The sequence below is a fragment of the Oncorhynchus mykiss genome, chromosome 9 (assembly GCF_057628025.1).
Source record: "Oncorhynchus mykiss isolate SJ-2025 chromosome 9, ASM5762802v1, whole genome shotgun sequence".
Lineage (NCBI taxonomy): Eukaryota > Metazoa > Chordata > Actinopteri > Salmoniformes > Salmonidae > Oncorhynchus > Oncorhynchus mykiss.
The window spans coordinates 29,589,917-29,608,298 of record NC_143030.1 but is presented as its reverse complement, the minus strand read 5'-3'; the positions used below and the strand labels follow the sequence as shown (position 1 = coordinate 29,608,298).

At 46.2% G+C, this 18,382-nt stretch overlaps 1 protein-coding gene across 13 annotated transcripts in view; it reads left to right on the top strand.

Moving 5' to 3' along the window:
• Positions 1-18,382, top strand: part of nrxn2b (neurexin 2b) — a 1,005,166-nt gene that overhangs the window by 411,195 nt on the left and 575,589 nt on the right. For all 13 annotated transcript variants that reach the window (XM_090183934.1, XM_036987703.2, XM_036987702.2 and 10 more), the window contains one exon: positions 12,070-12,371. In XM_090183934.1, coding sequence (XP_090040060.1) covers positions 12,070-12,371 — 302 coding nt within the window. The remainder of the gene's footprint in view (positions 1-12,069; positions 12,372-18,382) is intronic.

Genomic DNA, 18,382 nt, shown 5'->3' with positions numbered 1-18,382 from the left:
GCCAAAATACCAGCAACAGTGTGTGAAAACCTTGTGAAGACTTACAGAAAACGTTTGACCTTTGTCGTTGCCAACAAAGGGTATATAACAAAGTATTGAGATAAACTTTTGTTATTGACTAAATACTTATTTTCCACCAAAATTTGCAAATAAATTCATTAAAAATCCTACAATGTGATTTTCTGGATTTCTTTCTCTCATTTTGTCTGTCATAGTTGAAATGTACCTATGATGAAAATTACAGTTCTCTCTCATCTTTTTTAAGTGGGAGAACTTGCACAATTGGTGGCTGACTAAATACTTTTTTGCCCAACTGTACATACATAGAAGTATAGAGGCCCATTATCAGCAACCGTCACTCCTGTGTTCCAATGGCACGTTGTGTTAGCTAATCCAAGTTTATCATTTTAAAAGGCTAATTAATCATTAGAAAACCCTTTTGCAATTATGTTAGCACAGCTGAAAACTGCTGTGCTGATTAAGGAAGCAATAAAACTGTCCGCCTTTAGACTAGTTGTGTATCTGGAGCATCAGCATTTGTGGATTCGACTACAGGCTCAAAAAGGCCCGAAACAAAGACTTTCTTCTCAAACTCGTCAGTCTATTCTTGTTCTCAGAAATGAAGGCTATTCCATGTGAGAAATTGCCAAGAAACTGAAGATCTCATTCAACGCTGTGTACTACTCCCTTCACAGAACAGCGCAAACTGTCTCTAACTAGAATAGAAAGAGAAGTGGGAGGCCCCGGTGCACAACTGAGCAAGAGGACAAGTACATTAGAGGGTCTAGTTTGAGAAACAGACGCCACACAAGTCAATGGGCAGCTCCATTAAATAGTACCCGTAATACACCAGTCTCAACGTCAACAGTGAAGAGGCGACTCCGGGATGCTGGCCTTCTATGTACTGTAGATATTCCAGAACACCCCCCCCCCCCCAGCTTTTTCCAGCTACAATAGTCATTTACAACATTAACAATGTCTACACTGTATTTATGATCAGTTTGATGTTATTTTAATGGACCAGTATTAGCTTTTCCTTTAAAAACAAGGACATTTCTAAGTGACCCCAAACTTTTGAATGGTAGTATATGCATGCAATTCAAACGGTGAATGGGCAAGACAAAATATTTAGATGCCTTTGAACTGGGTATGGTAGTAGGTGCACCGGTCTGTTTCAAGAACTGCAACGCGGCTGGGTTTTTCACGCTCAACAGTTTCCCGTGTGTATTAAGAATGGTCCACAACCCTAAGGGCATCCAGCCAACTTGACACAACTGTGGGAAACATTGGATTCAACATGGGCCAGCGTCCCTGTGGAATGCTTTCAACAGCTTGTAGAGTCCATGCCCCGGCGAATTTAGTCTTTTCTGAGGGCAAAAGGGGGGAGGGTGCAACTCAATATTAGGAAGGTGCCCTTAATGTTTTGTACACTCAGTGTATACAGAGGGCACAATCTTACAATGTTGCAGTCCAGAAATGTATACTGAAATGAATTTAGAGAGCGAGAGCTGCTCATGCTCAAACAAGGCTTCCCTTATTTCTTCTGAGAAAAACGAGGGAGCACAGGGCGTTCTGCACGATAACCAGCAAGCAAGCCACCATTATCCTGTGATGTGTTGCATTAAGCGATTTGGAGATTATGCCAGCACATCCAGCCTTAGGTGTGTCCTGACTCCTGCGTATTGCTACACTGAGTCAACCACTGTAAGCGCTCCGGCTATATAAAAAGAGATTTGAGCTGGTGGGTGGGTGAGAGAGGGAGTTAGGGACAGAGAGAGAGAGAGTATCAAAACATTGTACATACGGTAGCATTTTAAATGTTATACTACATTTTTTTAATCACTAATAATATAATGTTTTAATGGTTGTTACTCTCTTGAAATGTTTTCTGTGTGTAATGTTTACTTTTAATGTCTGTTTTTGTCTTTGTTTTGTTTAATTTGCTTTGTTGGCAGGGAGAGAGAAGAGAGAGAAGGGCAAGCAGAGAGAGAAGAGAGAGACAGGCAGGGAGAGAGAGAGCGAGACAGGCAGGGAGAGAGAAAGACAAGAGAAACAGGCAGGGAGAGAGAAGAGAGAGACAGGCAGGGAGCGAGAGAGACAGGCAGAGAGAGTGAAGAGAGAGACAGGCAGGGAGAGAGAGAGAAGAGAGACAGGCAGGGAGCGAGAGAGAGAAGAGAGACAGGCAGGGAGAGAGAAGAGAGAGACAGGCAGGCAGGGAGCGAGAGAGAGAAGAGAGAGACAGGCAGGGAGAGAGAGAGAGAGAGAGAGAAGAGAGCAACAGGCAGGGAGCGAGAGAGAGAAGAGAGAGACAGGCAGGGAGAGAGAAAGAGAAAGAAGAGAAAGACAGGCAGGGAGAGATGAGAGAGACAGGCAGAGAGAGAGGTAGGTAGACAAGCAGAGAGAAAGATGGAGAGAGGTAGGAAGAGAGAAAGGGAGAGAGAGAGAGAGAGAGAGAGAAAGGGAGAGAGAAAGATGGAGAGAGACCTCCAATAGGTTTCGGAAGATGTCTTATTGTACGCTGCGCAGCGATGCATCATGCCACGGTCAGAGATGGCACTAGCCCCATTTCATCAATACAGTGTCGTCGTGCGACGGTGAAATGCGTCCCCTTGTCCTTTCCTGTCAGTCTGAGTGCTCAGGCAGTATCTTCTTTTTTTGTTTCCTTTTTGTCAGCCACCAGTGAGTACATTAACATTACCTAAACCACCCCCTCCCCCCCAAAAAACCTGAAATATATATATTATCTGCTAGCTGCCTCCTTTCATTCCAAGCAGCTCAATCTCTATCTTCTGACACCACAGCTCATAGAAAGCAATCACAAGCTGCTCGTTGCAGTTGTTTTTTTCTGCTTTTTCCTCTCTCTCTCCCCCAACTTAATACATAATTGAAAATGGCTGCATCGATCCATTTGCCACGCTTTTGTTCATACTACATCAGCACCACAGAGACCAGGGGCGTCATACCCCCCAACACTCAGAGGTAGCACAAAGTATTTGAGGGTGGCTTCGGGATGGTCCCTTGGGAGAATTGGAAAATGTTGTTTTTCAAACTCCTGCAATCTAAATCTATAATCCTAATGCTTAATTATATGTAAAAAAAAATTTAAAAAAAAATCTGCGTAGCTCTTGGGCTGTCTGTATCCTTCTGGCTAGTGGTTCTTTTTTTAAAGAAACCAGATATGCCTCTCTGTATCGCTGCTAAAATCTGTCTTATTCAGTAAATTTAGTTATTGCTTGATTTCTAAAGACTGCCGAACTTGCCAGCAGGCATGCCAGCTAAGATAGAATAGCTAGCTTGTCTAAATAACCAGATTTTTAGCCTGAAATGGCTTCTTGGTGGCTCGCTATGAGGTTGGGAGATTGAGAACATATCTGGGATAGCTTTAGTTAACTTCATAAAATATGGCAAACAGTATTAAAGAGAAATAGATATACAGTTGAAGTTGGAAGTGTTTTTCACAATTCCTGACATTTAATCCTGTCTTGGGTCAGCTAGGATCACCAATTTATTTTAAGAATGTGAAATGTCAGAATAATAGTAGAGTGATATATTTCAGCTTTTATTTCTTTCATCACATTCCCAGTGGGTCAGAAGTTCACATACACTCAATTAGTATTTGGTAGCATTGCCTTTAAATGGTTTAACTTGGGTCAAATGTTTCGGGTAGCCTTCCACAAGCTTCCCACAATAAGTTGGGTGAATTGTGGCCCATTCCTCCTGACAGAGCTGGTGTAACTGAGTCAGGTTTGTAGGCCTCCTTGCTCACACACGCTCTTTCAGTTCTGCCCACACATTTTCTATAGGATTGAGGTCGGGGCTTTGTGATGGCCACTCCAATACCTTGACTTTGTTGTCCTTAAGCCATTTTGCCACAACTTTGGAAGGATGCTTGGGGTCATTGTCCATTTGGAAGACCCATTTGCCACCAAGCTTTAACTTCCTGACTGATGTCTTGAGATGTTGCTTCAATATATCCACATAATTTTCCTACCTCATGATGCCATGTATTTTGTGAAGTGCATCAGTCCCTCCTGCAGCAAAGCACCCCCACAACATGATGCTGCCACCCCGTGCTTCACGGTTGGGATGGTGTTCTTCGGCTTGCAAGCCTCCCCCATTTTCCTCCAAACATAATTATGGTCATTATGGCTAAACAGTTCTATTTTTGTTTCATCAGACCAGAGGACATTTCTCCAAAAAGTACGATCTTTGTCCCCATGTGCAGTTGCAAACTGTAGTCTGGCTTTTTTTTAATGGCGGTTTTGGAGCAGTGGCTTCTTCCTTGCTGTGCGGCCTTTCAGGTTATGTCGATATAGGACTTGTTTTACTGTGGATATATATACTTTTGTACCTGTTTCTTCCAGCATCTTCACAAGGTGCTTTGCTGTTGTTCTGGGATTGATTTGCACCTTTCTTACCAAAGTACGTTCATCTCCTCCTGAGCGGTATGACAGCTGTGTGGTCCCATGGTGTTTATACTTGCATACTATTGTTTGTAAAGATGAACGTGGTACCTTCAGGTGTTTGGCAATTGCTCCCAATGATGAACCAGACTTGGAGGTCTCCAATTTTTTTTCTGAGGTCTTGGCTGATTTCTTTTGATTTTTCCATGATGTCAAGCAAAGAGGCACTGAGTTTAAGGTAGGCCTTGAAATACATCCACAGGTACACCTCCTATTGACTCAAATAATGTAAATTAGCTTATCAGAAGCTTCTAAAGCAATAACATATTTTTCTGGAATTTTCCAAGTTGTTTAAAGGCACAGTCAACTTAGTGTGTGTAAACTTCTGAACCCACTGGAATTGTGATACAGTGAATTATAAGTGAAATAATCTGTCTGTGAACAATTGTTGGAAAAATGACTTGCGTCATGCACAAAGTAGATGTCCTAACCGACTTGCCAAAACTATAGTTTGTTAATTAACAAGAAATTTGTGGAGTGGTTGAAAAACTAGTTTTAATGACTCCAACCTAAGTGTATGTAAACTTCCGACTTCAACTGCATAATATATATATGCAGAACAAATCTGACGGGGCACGTGCCTCTGTGCCCCCTATGGGCATGACGCCACTCACAGTGACCGTGAGGATTCTGTTTACAATATATAAATATCTCTCTCTCTACCTCCCTCTCTACCTACCTACCTACCTACCTACCTACCTACCTACCTACCTACCTACCTACCTACCTACCTACCTCTCTCTACCTCCACGCCATGATGCCTTTCCGCCTCATCTGAGCTTACTCTGAATTCCAATTTCAAACAAAAAGCCCCCTTAAATAGTTGTCTCTTTAAGCAGAGGATTCATTGGCTCCCTCATTTGTGGGTGATAGTGTTTTTGTGTGTGCGCGTGTGTGCCTGCGTGCATGTTCACAATAATGTATGTGCAGGCGTTCCTATATTTTGGATGACTGACATTTGAAAAGAAAAGCCTGTATTACTTAATGTTCCATAAAATCAGACTTGTTATATACATAGTCAAATCACCATAACTGATGTGCTTGAAAAGTCATTATTTTAACACATTAGTGACATTACAGCAATCCTATGTCTATAGAAAATTAGTCCGTGTCCTCTCTAAGTCTGTATCACCTAAGGCTGCATCCCGCCACTCTCGGCTCCACTCCCGCCACTCTCGGCTCCACTCCCGCCACTCTCGGCTCCACTCTCGGCTCCACTCCCGCCACTCTCGGCTCCACTCCCGCCACTCTCAGCTCCACTCTCGGCTCCACTCCCGCCACTCTCGGCTCCACTCTCGGCTCCACTCCCGCCACTCTCGGCTCCACTCCCGCCACTCTCGGCTCCACTCTCGGCTCCACTCCTGCCACTCTCGGCTCCACTCCCGCCACTCTCGGCTCCACTCTCGGCTCCACTCTCGGCTCCACTCTCGGCTCCACTCCTGCCACTCTCGGCTCCACTCCCGCCACTCTCGGCTCCACTCTCGGCTCCACTCTCGCCACTCTCGGCTCCACTCTCGGCTCCACTCCCGCCACTCTCGGCTCCACTCTCGGCTCCACTCCCGCCACTCTCGGCTCCACTCTCGGCTCCACTCTCGGCTCCACTCCCACCACTCTCGGCTCCACTCCCGCCACTCTCGGCTCCACACCCGCCACTCACGGCTCCACTCCCGCCACTCACGGCTCCACTCCTGCCACTCTCGGCTCCACCCTCGGCTACACTCCCGCCACTCTCGGCTCCACTCCCGCCACTCTCGGCTCCACTCTCGGCTCCACCCACGCCACTCTCGGCTCCACTCTCGGCTCCACTCCCGCCACTCTCGGCTCCACTCTCGGCTCCACTCTTGGCTCCACTCTCGGCTCCACTCCCGCCACTCTTGGCTCCACTCCCGGCTCCACTCCCGGCTCCACTCTCGGCTCCACTCTCGGCTCCACTCTCGCCACTCTCGGCTCCACTCACGGCTCCACTCTCGGCTCCACTCTCGGCTCCACTCCCGCCACTCTCGGCTCCACTCTCGGCTCCACCCCCGCCACTCTCGGCTCCACTCTCGGCTCCACTCTCGGCTCCACTCTCGGCTCCACTCCCGCCACTCTCGGCTCCACTCTCGGCTCCACTCTTGGCTCCACTCTCGGCTCCACTCCCGCCACTCCCGGCTCCACTCCCGGCTCCACTCTCGGCTCCAGTCTCGCCACTCTCGGCTCCACCCCTGCCACTCTCGGCTCCACTCTCGGCTACACTCTTGGCTCCACTCCCGCCACTCTCGGCTCCACTTTCGGCTCCACTCTTGGCTCCACTCTCGGCTCCACTCCCGCCACTCCCGGCTCCACTCCCGGCTCCACTCTCGGCTCCACTCTCGGCTCCAGTCTCGCCACTCTCGGCTCCACTCACGGCTCCACTCCCGCCACTCTCGGCTCCACTCTCGGCTCCACTCTAGGCTCCACTATCGGCTCCACTCTCAGCTCCACTCTCGGCTCCACTCCCGCCACTCTCGGCTCCACTCTCGGCTCCACTCCCGCCACTCTCGGCTCCACTCTCGGCGCCACTCTCGGCTCCACTCTCGGCTCCACTCTCGGCTCCACTCCCGCCACTCTCGGCTCCACTCCCGCCACCAATCTCGGCTCCACTCTCGGCTCCACTCTCGGCTCCACTCCCGCCACTCTCGGCTCCACTCCCGCCACTCTCGGCTCCACTCCCGCCACTCTCGGCTCCACTCTCGGCTCCACTCCCGCCACTCTCGGCTCCACTCTCGTCTCCACTCTCGGCTCCACTCCTGCCACTCTCGGCTCCACTCTCGGCTCCACTCCCGCCACTCTCGGCTCCACTCTCGGCTCCACTCTTGACTCCACTCTCGACTCCACTCTCGGCTCCACTCTCGGCTCCACTCCCGCCACTCTCGGCTCCACTCTCGGCTCCACTCTCGGCTCCACTCCCGCCACTCTTGGCTCCACCAGTCCCGCCACTCTCGGGTCCACCAGTCCCGCCTCCACTCTCGGCTCCACTCTCGGCTCCACTCTCGGCTCCACTGCCGCCACTCTTGGCTCCACTCTCGGCTCCACTCCCGCCACTCTCGCTCCACTCTCGGCGCCACTCTCGGCTCCACTCTCGGCTCCACTCTCGTCTCCACTCCCGCCACTCTCGGCTCCACTCTCGGCTCCACTCTCGGCTCCACTCCCGCCACTCTCGGCTCCACTCCCTCCACTCCCGCCACTCTCGGCTCCACTCCCGCCACTCTCGGCTCCACTCCCGCCACTCTCGGCTCCACTCCCGCCACTCTCGGCTCCACTCTCGGCTCCTCTCCCGCCACTCTCGGCTCCACTCCCGCCACTCTCGGCTCCACTCTCGGCTCCACTCTCGGCTCCACTCTCGGCTCCACTCTCGGCTCCACTCTCGGCTCCACTCCCGCCACTCTCGGCTCCACTCCCTCCACTCTCGGCTCCACTCTCGGCTCCACTCTCGCCACTCTCGGCTCCACTCACGGCTCCACTCCCGCCACTCTCGGCTCCACTCTCGGCGCCACTCTCGGCTCCACTCTCAGCTCCACTCTCGGCTCCACTCTCGTCTCCACTCCCGCCACTCTCGGCTCCACTCCCGCCACTCTCGGCTCCACTCTCGCCACTCTCGGCTCCACTCTCGGCTCCACTCCCGCCACTCTCGGCTCCACTCTCGGCTCCACTCCCGCCACTCTCGGCTCCACTCTCGGCTCTACTCCCGCCACTCTCGGCTCCACTCTCGGCTCCACTCTCGGCTCCACTCTCGGCTCCCCTCTCGGCTCCACTCTCGGCTCCACTCTCGGCTCCACTCCCGCCACTCTCGGCTCCACTCCCGCCACTCTCGGCTCCACTCTCGGCTCCACCAGTCCCGCCGCTCTTGGGTCTACCAGTCCCGCCACTCTCGGCTCCACCAGTCCCGCCACTCGCGCCACCAGTTCCGCCACTCGCGCCACCAGTCCCGCCACCAGTCCCGCCACCAGTCCCGCCACTCGCGCCACCAGTCCCACCACTCTTAGCTCCAGATTGTAACTCAGTGCTCAGGAGATGGTGTCTCTCAATCTATGTGGCCATCTCGACTCCACCCTCCCCTGGGAAATGTGTCTAGGGATTAGAGTGATTTGCAGTAATACATTTTTGGGATGAATGGGATTATCCAATCCAGTGAGGGTTCCCCTTGATTCCCCCTGATTTCCTGGTAAACCTCATTATCAGAGCTGGATCCCCTACACAGACTAGGGGGCATGGGGAAATTACAACAAGACAGTGTTGTCAGTGTGGATCACTGGACTGTTGGGAAGGCAGCATGTTGATAGACCATGGTACACAGAGGTACAGTGGCAAGAAAAAGTATGTGAGTCCTTTGGAATTACCTGGATTTCTGCATAAATTCGTCATCAAATGTGATCTTCAACTAGGTCCCAACAATAGTTAAACTAGAAACACACAATTATTGTATTTTTCTTGTCTATATTGAATACATCATTTAAACATTCACAGTGTAGTTTGGAAAAAGTATATGAACCCCTAGGCTAACTAATTTGAATCAGGAGTCAGCCAGCCTGGAGTCCAATCAATGAGACAAGATTGGAGATGTTGGTTAGAGCTGCCTTGCCCTTTAAAAAACACTCACAAAATTTGAGTTTGCTATCCACAAGAAGCATTGCCTGATGGGAACCATGCCTCGAACAAAAGAGATCTCAAAAGACCTAAGATTAATAATTGTTGACTTGCATAAAGCTGGAAAGGGTTACAAAAGTATCTCTAAAAGCCTTGATTTTCATCAGTCTACGGTAAGACAAATTGTCTATAAATGGAGAAAGCAGTTGCTACTCTCCCTAGGAGTGACCATCCTGCAATGATGACTACAAGAGCACAGCGTAGAATGCTCATTCAGGTTAAGAAGAATCCTAGAGTGTCAGCTAAAGACTTACATAAATCTCTGGAACATGCTAACATCTGTTGACGAGTCTATGATACATAAAACACTAAACAGGAATGGTGTTCATGGGAGGACACCACGGAAGAAGCCATTGCTGTCAACAACAAAAAAAACATTGCTACACATCTGAAGTTTGCAAAAGTGCACCTGGATGTTCCACAGCGCTACTGGCAAAATATTCTGTGGATAGATTAAACTAAAGTTGAGTTGTTTGGAAGGAACACACAACACCATGTGTGGAGAAAAAAAAAAAGAATTCCCAAGTGTATCAAGACATTTTGCAGGAGGATGTTAACCTATCTGTCCGCCAATTGAAGCTCAACAGAAGTTGGGTGATGCAACAGGACAACGACCCAAAACACAGAAGTAAATCAACAACAGAATGGCTTCATTCTGGAGTGGCCCAGTCAGAATCCTGACCTCAACCTGATTGAGATGCTGTGGCATGACCTCAAGAGAGCAGTTCACACCAGACATCCCAGGAATATTGCTGAACTGAAACAATTTTGTAAAGAGGAATTGTCCAAAATTCCTCCTGACCGTTGTGCAGGTCTGATCCGCAACTACAGAAAACATTTGGTTGAAGTTATTGCTGCCAAAGGAGGGTCAACCAGTTATTAAATCCAAGGGTTCACATACTTGTCCCACCCTGCACTGAATGTTTACACAGTGTGTTCAATAAAGACGTATAATTGTTTGTGTGTTATTCTTTTAAGTGGACTGTATTTGTCTATTGTTGACCCAGATGAAGATCAGATCAAGTTTTGTGACCAATTTATGCAGAAATCCAGGTATTTCCAAAGGGTTCACATACCTTTTCTTGCCACTGTACGTGGTCATAGAGAAGTAAATGAGAAGAGTTATGAGTTTCCATGTTGTGTGGAGAGCCGTCTTTAGTCATTCTTATGACAGAATGACAGGAATGACATGAGGAAATGGTGTCTTTCCCTGTCGTTTCAATGGGACTTGGCAGGTGTCCGTAGTGTGAGCTGTCTGCTTTAACTGTTGACTGACAATAAGAACAAGGATGTCAAACAAGCACTCACACCTCTCACTCTCACTACTACGGTTTCATGATTTCTTTCATGATTTTTGATGCGTTTCACCAATACATCAACACACCTAACAGCAGTGCTGCCAGATCTACAGTGCCTCCAGAAAGTTCACACCCCTTGACTTTTTCCACATTTTGTTGTGTTACAGCCTGAATTAGGATTATATTTATATTTATATATTTATATATTTTTTGTCAATGTATAATTATGTTGTAATTTTTTTTTGTGTTTTTGCAAATTCATTGTCAATGAAAAGCAGAAATATCTTGAGTCAATAGGTATTCAACCCCTTTGTTATGGCAAGCCTAAATAAGCTCAGGAATAAAAATGTGCTTAACAAGTCACGTAAATTGCATGGATTCACTCTGTGTGAAATAACAGTGTGTAACATGATTTTTGAAGGACTAGCTCATCTCTATACCCCACACATACAATTATCTGCAAGGTCGAGCAGTGAATTTCAGACACAGATTCAACCGCAAAGACCAGCGAGATTTTCCAATGCCTCGCAAAGATGGGAACCTATTAGTAGATGGGTAAAAAATTAAAAAGGCAGAAATTGAATATCCATTTGAGCATGGTGAAGTTATTAATTACACTTTGGATGGTGTATTAATACACCCAGTCACTACAAAAATAAAGGTGTCCTTCCTAATTCCATTGCTAGAGAGGAAGGAAACCACTCCAATGGTGACTTTAACACAGTTAGAGTTTGTAATGGCTGTGAGAGGAGAAAACTGAGAATGGATCAACAACATTGTAGTTACTCCACAATACTAACAATACTACTCCACAATACTAATAGTTACTCCACAATACTAATACTAACTAACTGACAGTGAAAAGAAGGCAGCTTGTACATAATAAAAACATATTCAAAAAACATGCATCCTGTTTGCAACAAAAGTAAAACAGCAAAAAATGTGACTAAGCAATTAACTTTTGTCTAGAATACAAAGTGTTATGTTTGGGGCAAATCTAATCCAGCGCATTACTGATTACCACTCTCTGTAATTTTAAGTATAGTGGTGGATACATCATGTTCTGGGTATGCTTGTAATTGTAAGGACAGAGGAGTTTTTCAGGATAAAAAAGAAACAGAATGGAGCTAAACACATGCAAAATCCTAAAAAAAAACCTGGTTCAGTCTGCTTTCCACCAGACACTGGAAGATGAATTTACCTTTTAGCAGGACCATAACCTAAAATACAAGGGCAAATCTACACTGGAGTTGTTTACCAAGAAGACAGTGAATGTTCCTGAGTGGCCGAGTTACAGTTCTGACTTATATCTAGTTGAAAATCTATGGCAAGACTTGAAAATGCTTGTATAGCTCATGATTCAGGGGTGTGAATACTTATGTAAATTAAATATTTCTGTAATTCAGTTTAATAGATTTGCAAAAATGTCTAAAAATATGTTTTCAATTTGTCATTATGGGATACTGTAAAAAAAAAAATGTAATCCATTTTGAATTCAGGCTGTAACACAACAAAATGCAGAATAAATAAAGGGGTAGGAATACTTTCTGAAGGCCATGTATATGCTCAGTCCTCCATTGACCAACAATTACTGTAAAACCTCATCCCTCTCTCTCTCTCTCTCCATTCTCCTCTCTCTCCAGGGAAGGAAGAGTCGGTGGCCACCTTCAAGGGGAACGAGTTCTTCTGCTACGACCTGTCGCTGACGCCCATCCAGAGCAGCACGGACGAGATCACGCTCTCCTTCCGCACGCTGCAGCGCAACGGACTCATGCTGCACACGGGCAAGTCGGCCGACTACGTCAACCTGTCGTTGAAGAGCGGCGCCGTGTGGCTGGTCATCAACTTGGGCTCGGGCGCTTTCGAGGCACTGGTGGAGCCCGTCAACGGGAAGTTCAACGACAACACCTGGCACGATGTGCGCGTCACCCGCAACCTGCGTCAGGTAAAGAGACACGACGTGATTGGTCCATCTTCTATGCAGCGTTTCTCTCTCGCTTTCTGTATCTTTTTGGCCTTCTTATCTCAAACTTTCAAGCTATTTTATCTGTTGGTCTATATCTCTCTTTTTTTTCTTCCTTTTTCTCCTGTCGCTTGATCCCTACCTAATGTTGGTGTTTTTCTCTTCCAGTTCCAGGGTTGAGATCTGCAGAGGAATGCTGCTGTTTCACTCTCTGTTGTCATGGTTTTCTTTCCAAAAAGCAACCAAAGATCCATATCATCTTCTCATTGGGGTAAACGTGGGGGAAGAGGGTCAAAGTTGAGATGACCGAGGAAGTAGAACTGACCCAGTACTTGAGCATCACACACATTCATTTATATTTTGGTGGATATCTAGTACACACACATCTAGAACATCAAGTACTTGTCTGTCTACGTAAGCCTAATAGGGAACACTGCATTCAACAGTCACTACCAATGGGAGCTGTTCTTGTTCATATATGTATGCATGTAATGTACTTACCCGCATGTGATGCTTTCTAATTTATCAGAAGAGACGATGCATTTCAGCCCCATCTTAACACATTACTCCATAGATCTTTACAACCAGCTAATCACAGCCAATAGGTGGCAAGGGAGCCCACTCAGCGGGTGTGAGCACCAGCGTACACACACACACACTAACAAACCCTCACACACGCACATGCACGTATGTGCGTGCGCACACGTATACCCCTCACAACCACACATTGAATTGAACAGCACAAGCAAAGGATCGATACCAGGTCATCAATTGGCAGATAGTGGCTGTGAGATGTAATCAATTTCACTTACATTTGCCTTGCATGCTTCTCCCAGTGTTTTGGTAATTGTAATTGGAATGAATGGCTTGTCAGCCCTAATAATAGCCATTGTAAAGGCCCCGTATTGCAACCAGGACTGATTTGAATGCATTAACAAACAAAAAAATAAAACAACCTCACCTCCTTTGTCCAGCGCCGCGGCCAACATTTACACAAAGCCTTTACTTCCTCTCCCCTGGAAACAAAACAGGTGCGTCAAACTTCCCTGGACTTTTTAATGACTGCAGAATTCAGTCTCAGGCAGGAGAAAGAAAAGTTGTGTTGCCGGTAGAGGAGCCTCAATGGTGCAGTAAGTTTGTGGCATCATCTTTCATAAGTATCTCTCCAGACCAACTAGTTTAATATGTATCGGCTTTCATAGCAGTCATTCCTGCTGCAAACGCAGAGATTGAGCCACTAAAGTCATGTAGCTTAAATAGCTATGTAGCTAATGTCCCTTCCCCGTCTTTCTCCTGTGAGCTGAACTTGGGGGGCAAAGCCTTTGACACTGGAAAGGCATGCTCGCACACTGACAGAGTGATTTGCTGGGGGGGGGTACACAATCATTCATTCATACTGGTGCATGTACACTAAGTACACCAACCATTAGGAACACCCCTCCCACTCCCCCTCAAATCAATAGTTATTGGTCACATGCGCCGCGTCAATGTGCAGGGGTATGAGGTAGTTGAGGCAATACGGTATGTACATGTAGGTATGGGTAAAAGTGACTAGGCAATCAGGATGTATAATAAACAGAGTAGCGGCAGTGTGTGTGTGTGTGTGTGTGTGTGTGTGTGTGTGTGTGTGTGTGTGTGTTGGATTGTCAGTTTAGTACTGTATGTGTGAGTGTCTGGTTAGAGTATAGTGAGTGTGTATGGAGCCAGTGTAAGAGAGTCATTGCCAAAAATAAAGAGGGTCAATGTAAGTAGTCAGGGAGGCCATTTGACTAACTGCTCAGCAGTCTTATGAACACCAAGATGTTCAGGAGTCTTTTGGTCCCAGACTTGGCACTCTGCTACCACTTGCTGTGCAGTAGCAGAGAGAACAGTCCATGACTTGGGTAGCTGGAGTTCTTGACAATCGTTAGGGCCTTTCTCTGACAAAGCCTGCTATAGAGGTCCTGGATGGCAGGGAATTCGACCCCAGTGACATATTGGGTCATAACCGCTACCCTCTGTAGCGCCTTGCGGTTGGATGTCGAGCAGTTTCCATACCAAGAGGTGATGCAGCCAGTCAAGATGCTCTCAATGGTGCAGCTGTAGAACTGTTTGAGGATCTGAGAGCGTCCTGGGGGTGAAGAGACATTGTCATGTCCTCTACACGACTGTGTTGGTGTGTTTGGGCCATGATAGGTCCTTAGTGAAGTGGACACTGAAGAACAAGAAGCTCTCAACTCGCTCCACTCCAGCCCTGTCGATGTGAATGGGGGCGTGTTCGAGTGAGTGTATGTAAACTTCTGACCCACTGGGAATGTGATGAAAGAAATAGAAGCTGAAATAAATAATTATCTCTACTATTATTCTAACATTTCACATTTTTAAAGTATAGTGGTGATCCTAACTGACCTAAAACAGGTAATTTTTACTAGGATTAAATGTCAGGAATTATGAAAAACTGAGTTTAAATGTATTTGGCTGAATTGTATGTAAACTTCCGACTTCAACTGTAGGTGTTCCTTTTATCCAGGTGGGAAAGGGAAGTGTGGATTGCAATAGAGTGTGTAATATGTGAATTGGAGTGAGGCCAGGGTTTTGGGGATTATGGTGTTGTGAGCCATGACCAGCTTTTCAAAGCATTTTATGGCTGCATATGTGAGTGCTACGGGAGCTAGTCATTTAGATAGGTTACCATGGCGTTCTTGGTCACAGGGACTATGGTGGTTTGTTAAAAAATGTAGGTATTACAGACTGGTTTGTGGATAGGTTGAACATTTCAGTGAAGACACTTGCCAGCTGGTAGCGCATGCTCTGAGTACGTGTCCTGGTAATCCGTCTGGCCTGATGGAGGTCTTACTCACATCGGCTACGGAGAGAGTGATCATATAGTCATCTGAAACAGCTGGTGCTCTCACACATGGTTCAGTGTTACTTGCCTCAAAGCAAGCATAGAAGGCATTTTGCTCGTTTGATAGATTTGCGTCACTCGTTAGTTCTCGGCTGGGTTTCCCTTTGTAATCTGGGATAGTTTGCAACCCTGTTATGAACATCAGAGCTGGTGTAGTATAATTTGATCTTAGTCCTGTATTAATGCTTTGCCTGTTTGATGGTTCGTTGGAGGGTGCAGTGGGATATCTTATAAGCCCCCGGATTATTGTCCCGCTCCTTGAAAGCAGCAGCTCTAGTCATTAGTTCAGTGCAGATGTTGCCTGTAATCCATGGCTTCTGGTTGGGATATGTATGTACGGTCACTAGCGAAACAGTCCTGTAGTTTAGCGTCCCATTCATCGGACCACTTCTGTATTGAGCATGTCACTGGTACTTCCTGTTTGAGTTTTTGATTGTAAGCAGGAGTCAGGAGTTATGGTCAGATTTGCCAAATGGAGGGCAAGAGAGAGCTTTGATTGCATCTCTGTGTGTGGAGTAAAGATCTAGAGGTTTTTTTCTCCTGTAGTTGCACTGGTGACTTTCTGGTAGAAATGAGGTAAAACTGATTTCAATTTCCCTGCATTAAAATCACTGGCATCCAGAGCTCTGCATGAGCATTTTCTTCTTTGTTTATGACCGTATACAGCTCGTTGAGTGCGGTCTTAGAGACAGAATCGATTTATGGTGGTAAATAGACAGCTACAAAAATACAGGTGAAATCTCTCTTGTTAAGTAGTATGTTCCACAGCTTATCATGAGGTATTCTAAGTAAGGCGAGCAGAACCTTGAGACTTCCTTAATGTAATATTAGAGATTGCACTCCAGCTGTTGTCGACAAAGAGAGACACTCCTTGATCTTACTGGACTCTGCTGTTCTGCCGATGCATAGAAAAACCAGCTATATGTATATTATCCATGTCCTTGGATAATATGACTCCGAGAAGCATAATATATTACATTTCTTACTGTCCTGTTGATAGGATAGTCTCGAACGGAGCTCGTCCAGTTTATTCTCCAGCGATTGGACATTCGCCAATAGAACAGAGGGAGACGATTTATTCACTTGCCGCCGCAGTCTCTTCAGGGTGCCCGTGCACCTGCCGCTATATAGCGCTGTCTTCTCCTCCTTCGATTGTCGGGGATTTGGGCTTGGTCCAGAGAAATCCTCGTCCAAGTGAAGGTTAGTGAAAACTGTTCTAATATCTAGAAGCTCTATTTGGTCATCGGAAACGATGGCGTAAACATTGTGTACAAAAAAAAGTTCACGTCAGCGCAAAAAAAGACACAAAAAAAAGACACAAAATAGCACAATTGGTCAGGAGCCTGTAAAACATCCGCTTTCTAATGCAGCTCCATTCTTCCCACATGGCAGGGGTCAGATATTTTTTGCTGCGAGGGCTTTTGCTCACCAGGTTGAAACAGATTTAATGAGTTTGGAAAGCTGACATGATTCTAGAGATTTTGTCCCTGATCCCACCCTCCCACCACCAGTCCCACTGTAATGATCCACACTGAGCTATGCTATACCACACATACTCAGCTATACTACAGACACATCTATACATACATACATACATACATACATACATACATACACGCCTGGACAGCTGTAAAACACACATACACGCAGCTATAGAAAGTTACAGAGGTACAAAGATCATTCCCCTAAAACACGGTAGCTGTTACCAATAACATGGGGGGTTAGAATTTTTTGGGAGGGGGTGTAGGGGAGTAAGATATCTATGCCTCTGGAACTTTCTCACTCATCATTATTCACGATTCATTCAGGATAATCTGTAATCATGGTGAAGTAGCATCCACGTTATTGTAGACGTGTTCAGGAAACAATTCTATTCTTATTTACAATTTACAGTAAAAGTGACTCCAAAATGACAATACATTATTTACCATTTGTTTCTATTGGACTAAACATAATCTGAAACACAACACAAAAGTAACTGTAGGAACAAACTGTATGTAGACATTGCATAAAAACTAGACCTTTGACTCTTTAAATGCACAATAAGTGAATTTGTCTAAATAATAATGACACGTACAGTTGGACCCACTAGATGCATAGAGTGCTTTCATTTATAAACTGTAAAACATATATTGTATGTATGAAAATATACTCAAATAAAAAAGGTGGCATTCTGTGCATTCGCCTCATATAAAACGTTTGATCTCAAATCCAAAATACTGGAGTATAGAGCCAAACAGTCCAACTACATGCAGAGGGAGTGTACATTGCCAGTATTTGATTTTTTGAGAGGTATTATATTATGCTACTGTAATGACACTTCTTAATAATAGCCTATAGGACAACACAAAGAACTTTGTCATAGTGGACATGCCCTCAACCTCTGCTCTAGTAATCCCCAGAGAAAAGGAGACCTCTATGTATCCTTGTCGTTGACGTGAGGGGAACCCTATGCATTAAGGAGCTCTACGTTTACACTACCTTCACCCCACTAACTGCCTGGTTGGCTGAGGGAGGATATTGATGGCGTTGACCTGACCTGTCAGACCTGACCTGCAACTCACTCTACTCCTTGCTAATCAAAAAAATCCTCTGCTACCCATACACATGCAGGAGAACACACAGACACACACACATACAGTCCATTCGGAAAGTATTCAGACCCCTTGACTTTTTCCACATTTTGTTATGTTACCGCCGTATTCTAAAATCTACACACAATACATTTTTGCAAATGTATTACAAATAAATAACTGAAATACCTTATATACATAAGAATTCAGACCCTTTACTCAGTACCTTGCGGGCGCACCTTTGGAAGCGATTACTGTCTCGATTACATACCGATTACAAGCTTGGCACACCTGTATTTGAGGAGTTTCTCCAATTCTTCTCTGCAGATCCTTTCAAGCTCTGTCAAGTTCAATGGGGAGCGTTGCTGCACATCTATTTTCAGGTCTCTCCAGAGATGTTTGATCGGGTTCAAGTACGGGCTCTGGCTCGAACCCTCAAGGACATGCAGAGACTTGTCCCGATGCCAGTCCTGCATTGTCTTGGCTGTGTGCTTAGGGTCGTTGTCCTGTTGGAAGGTGAACCTTCACCCCAG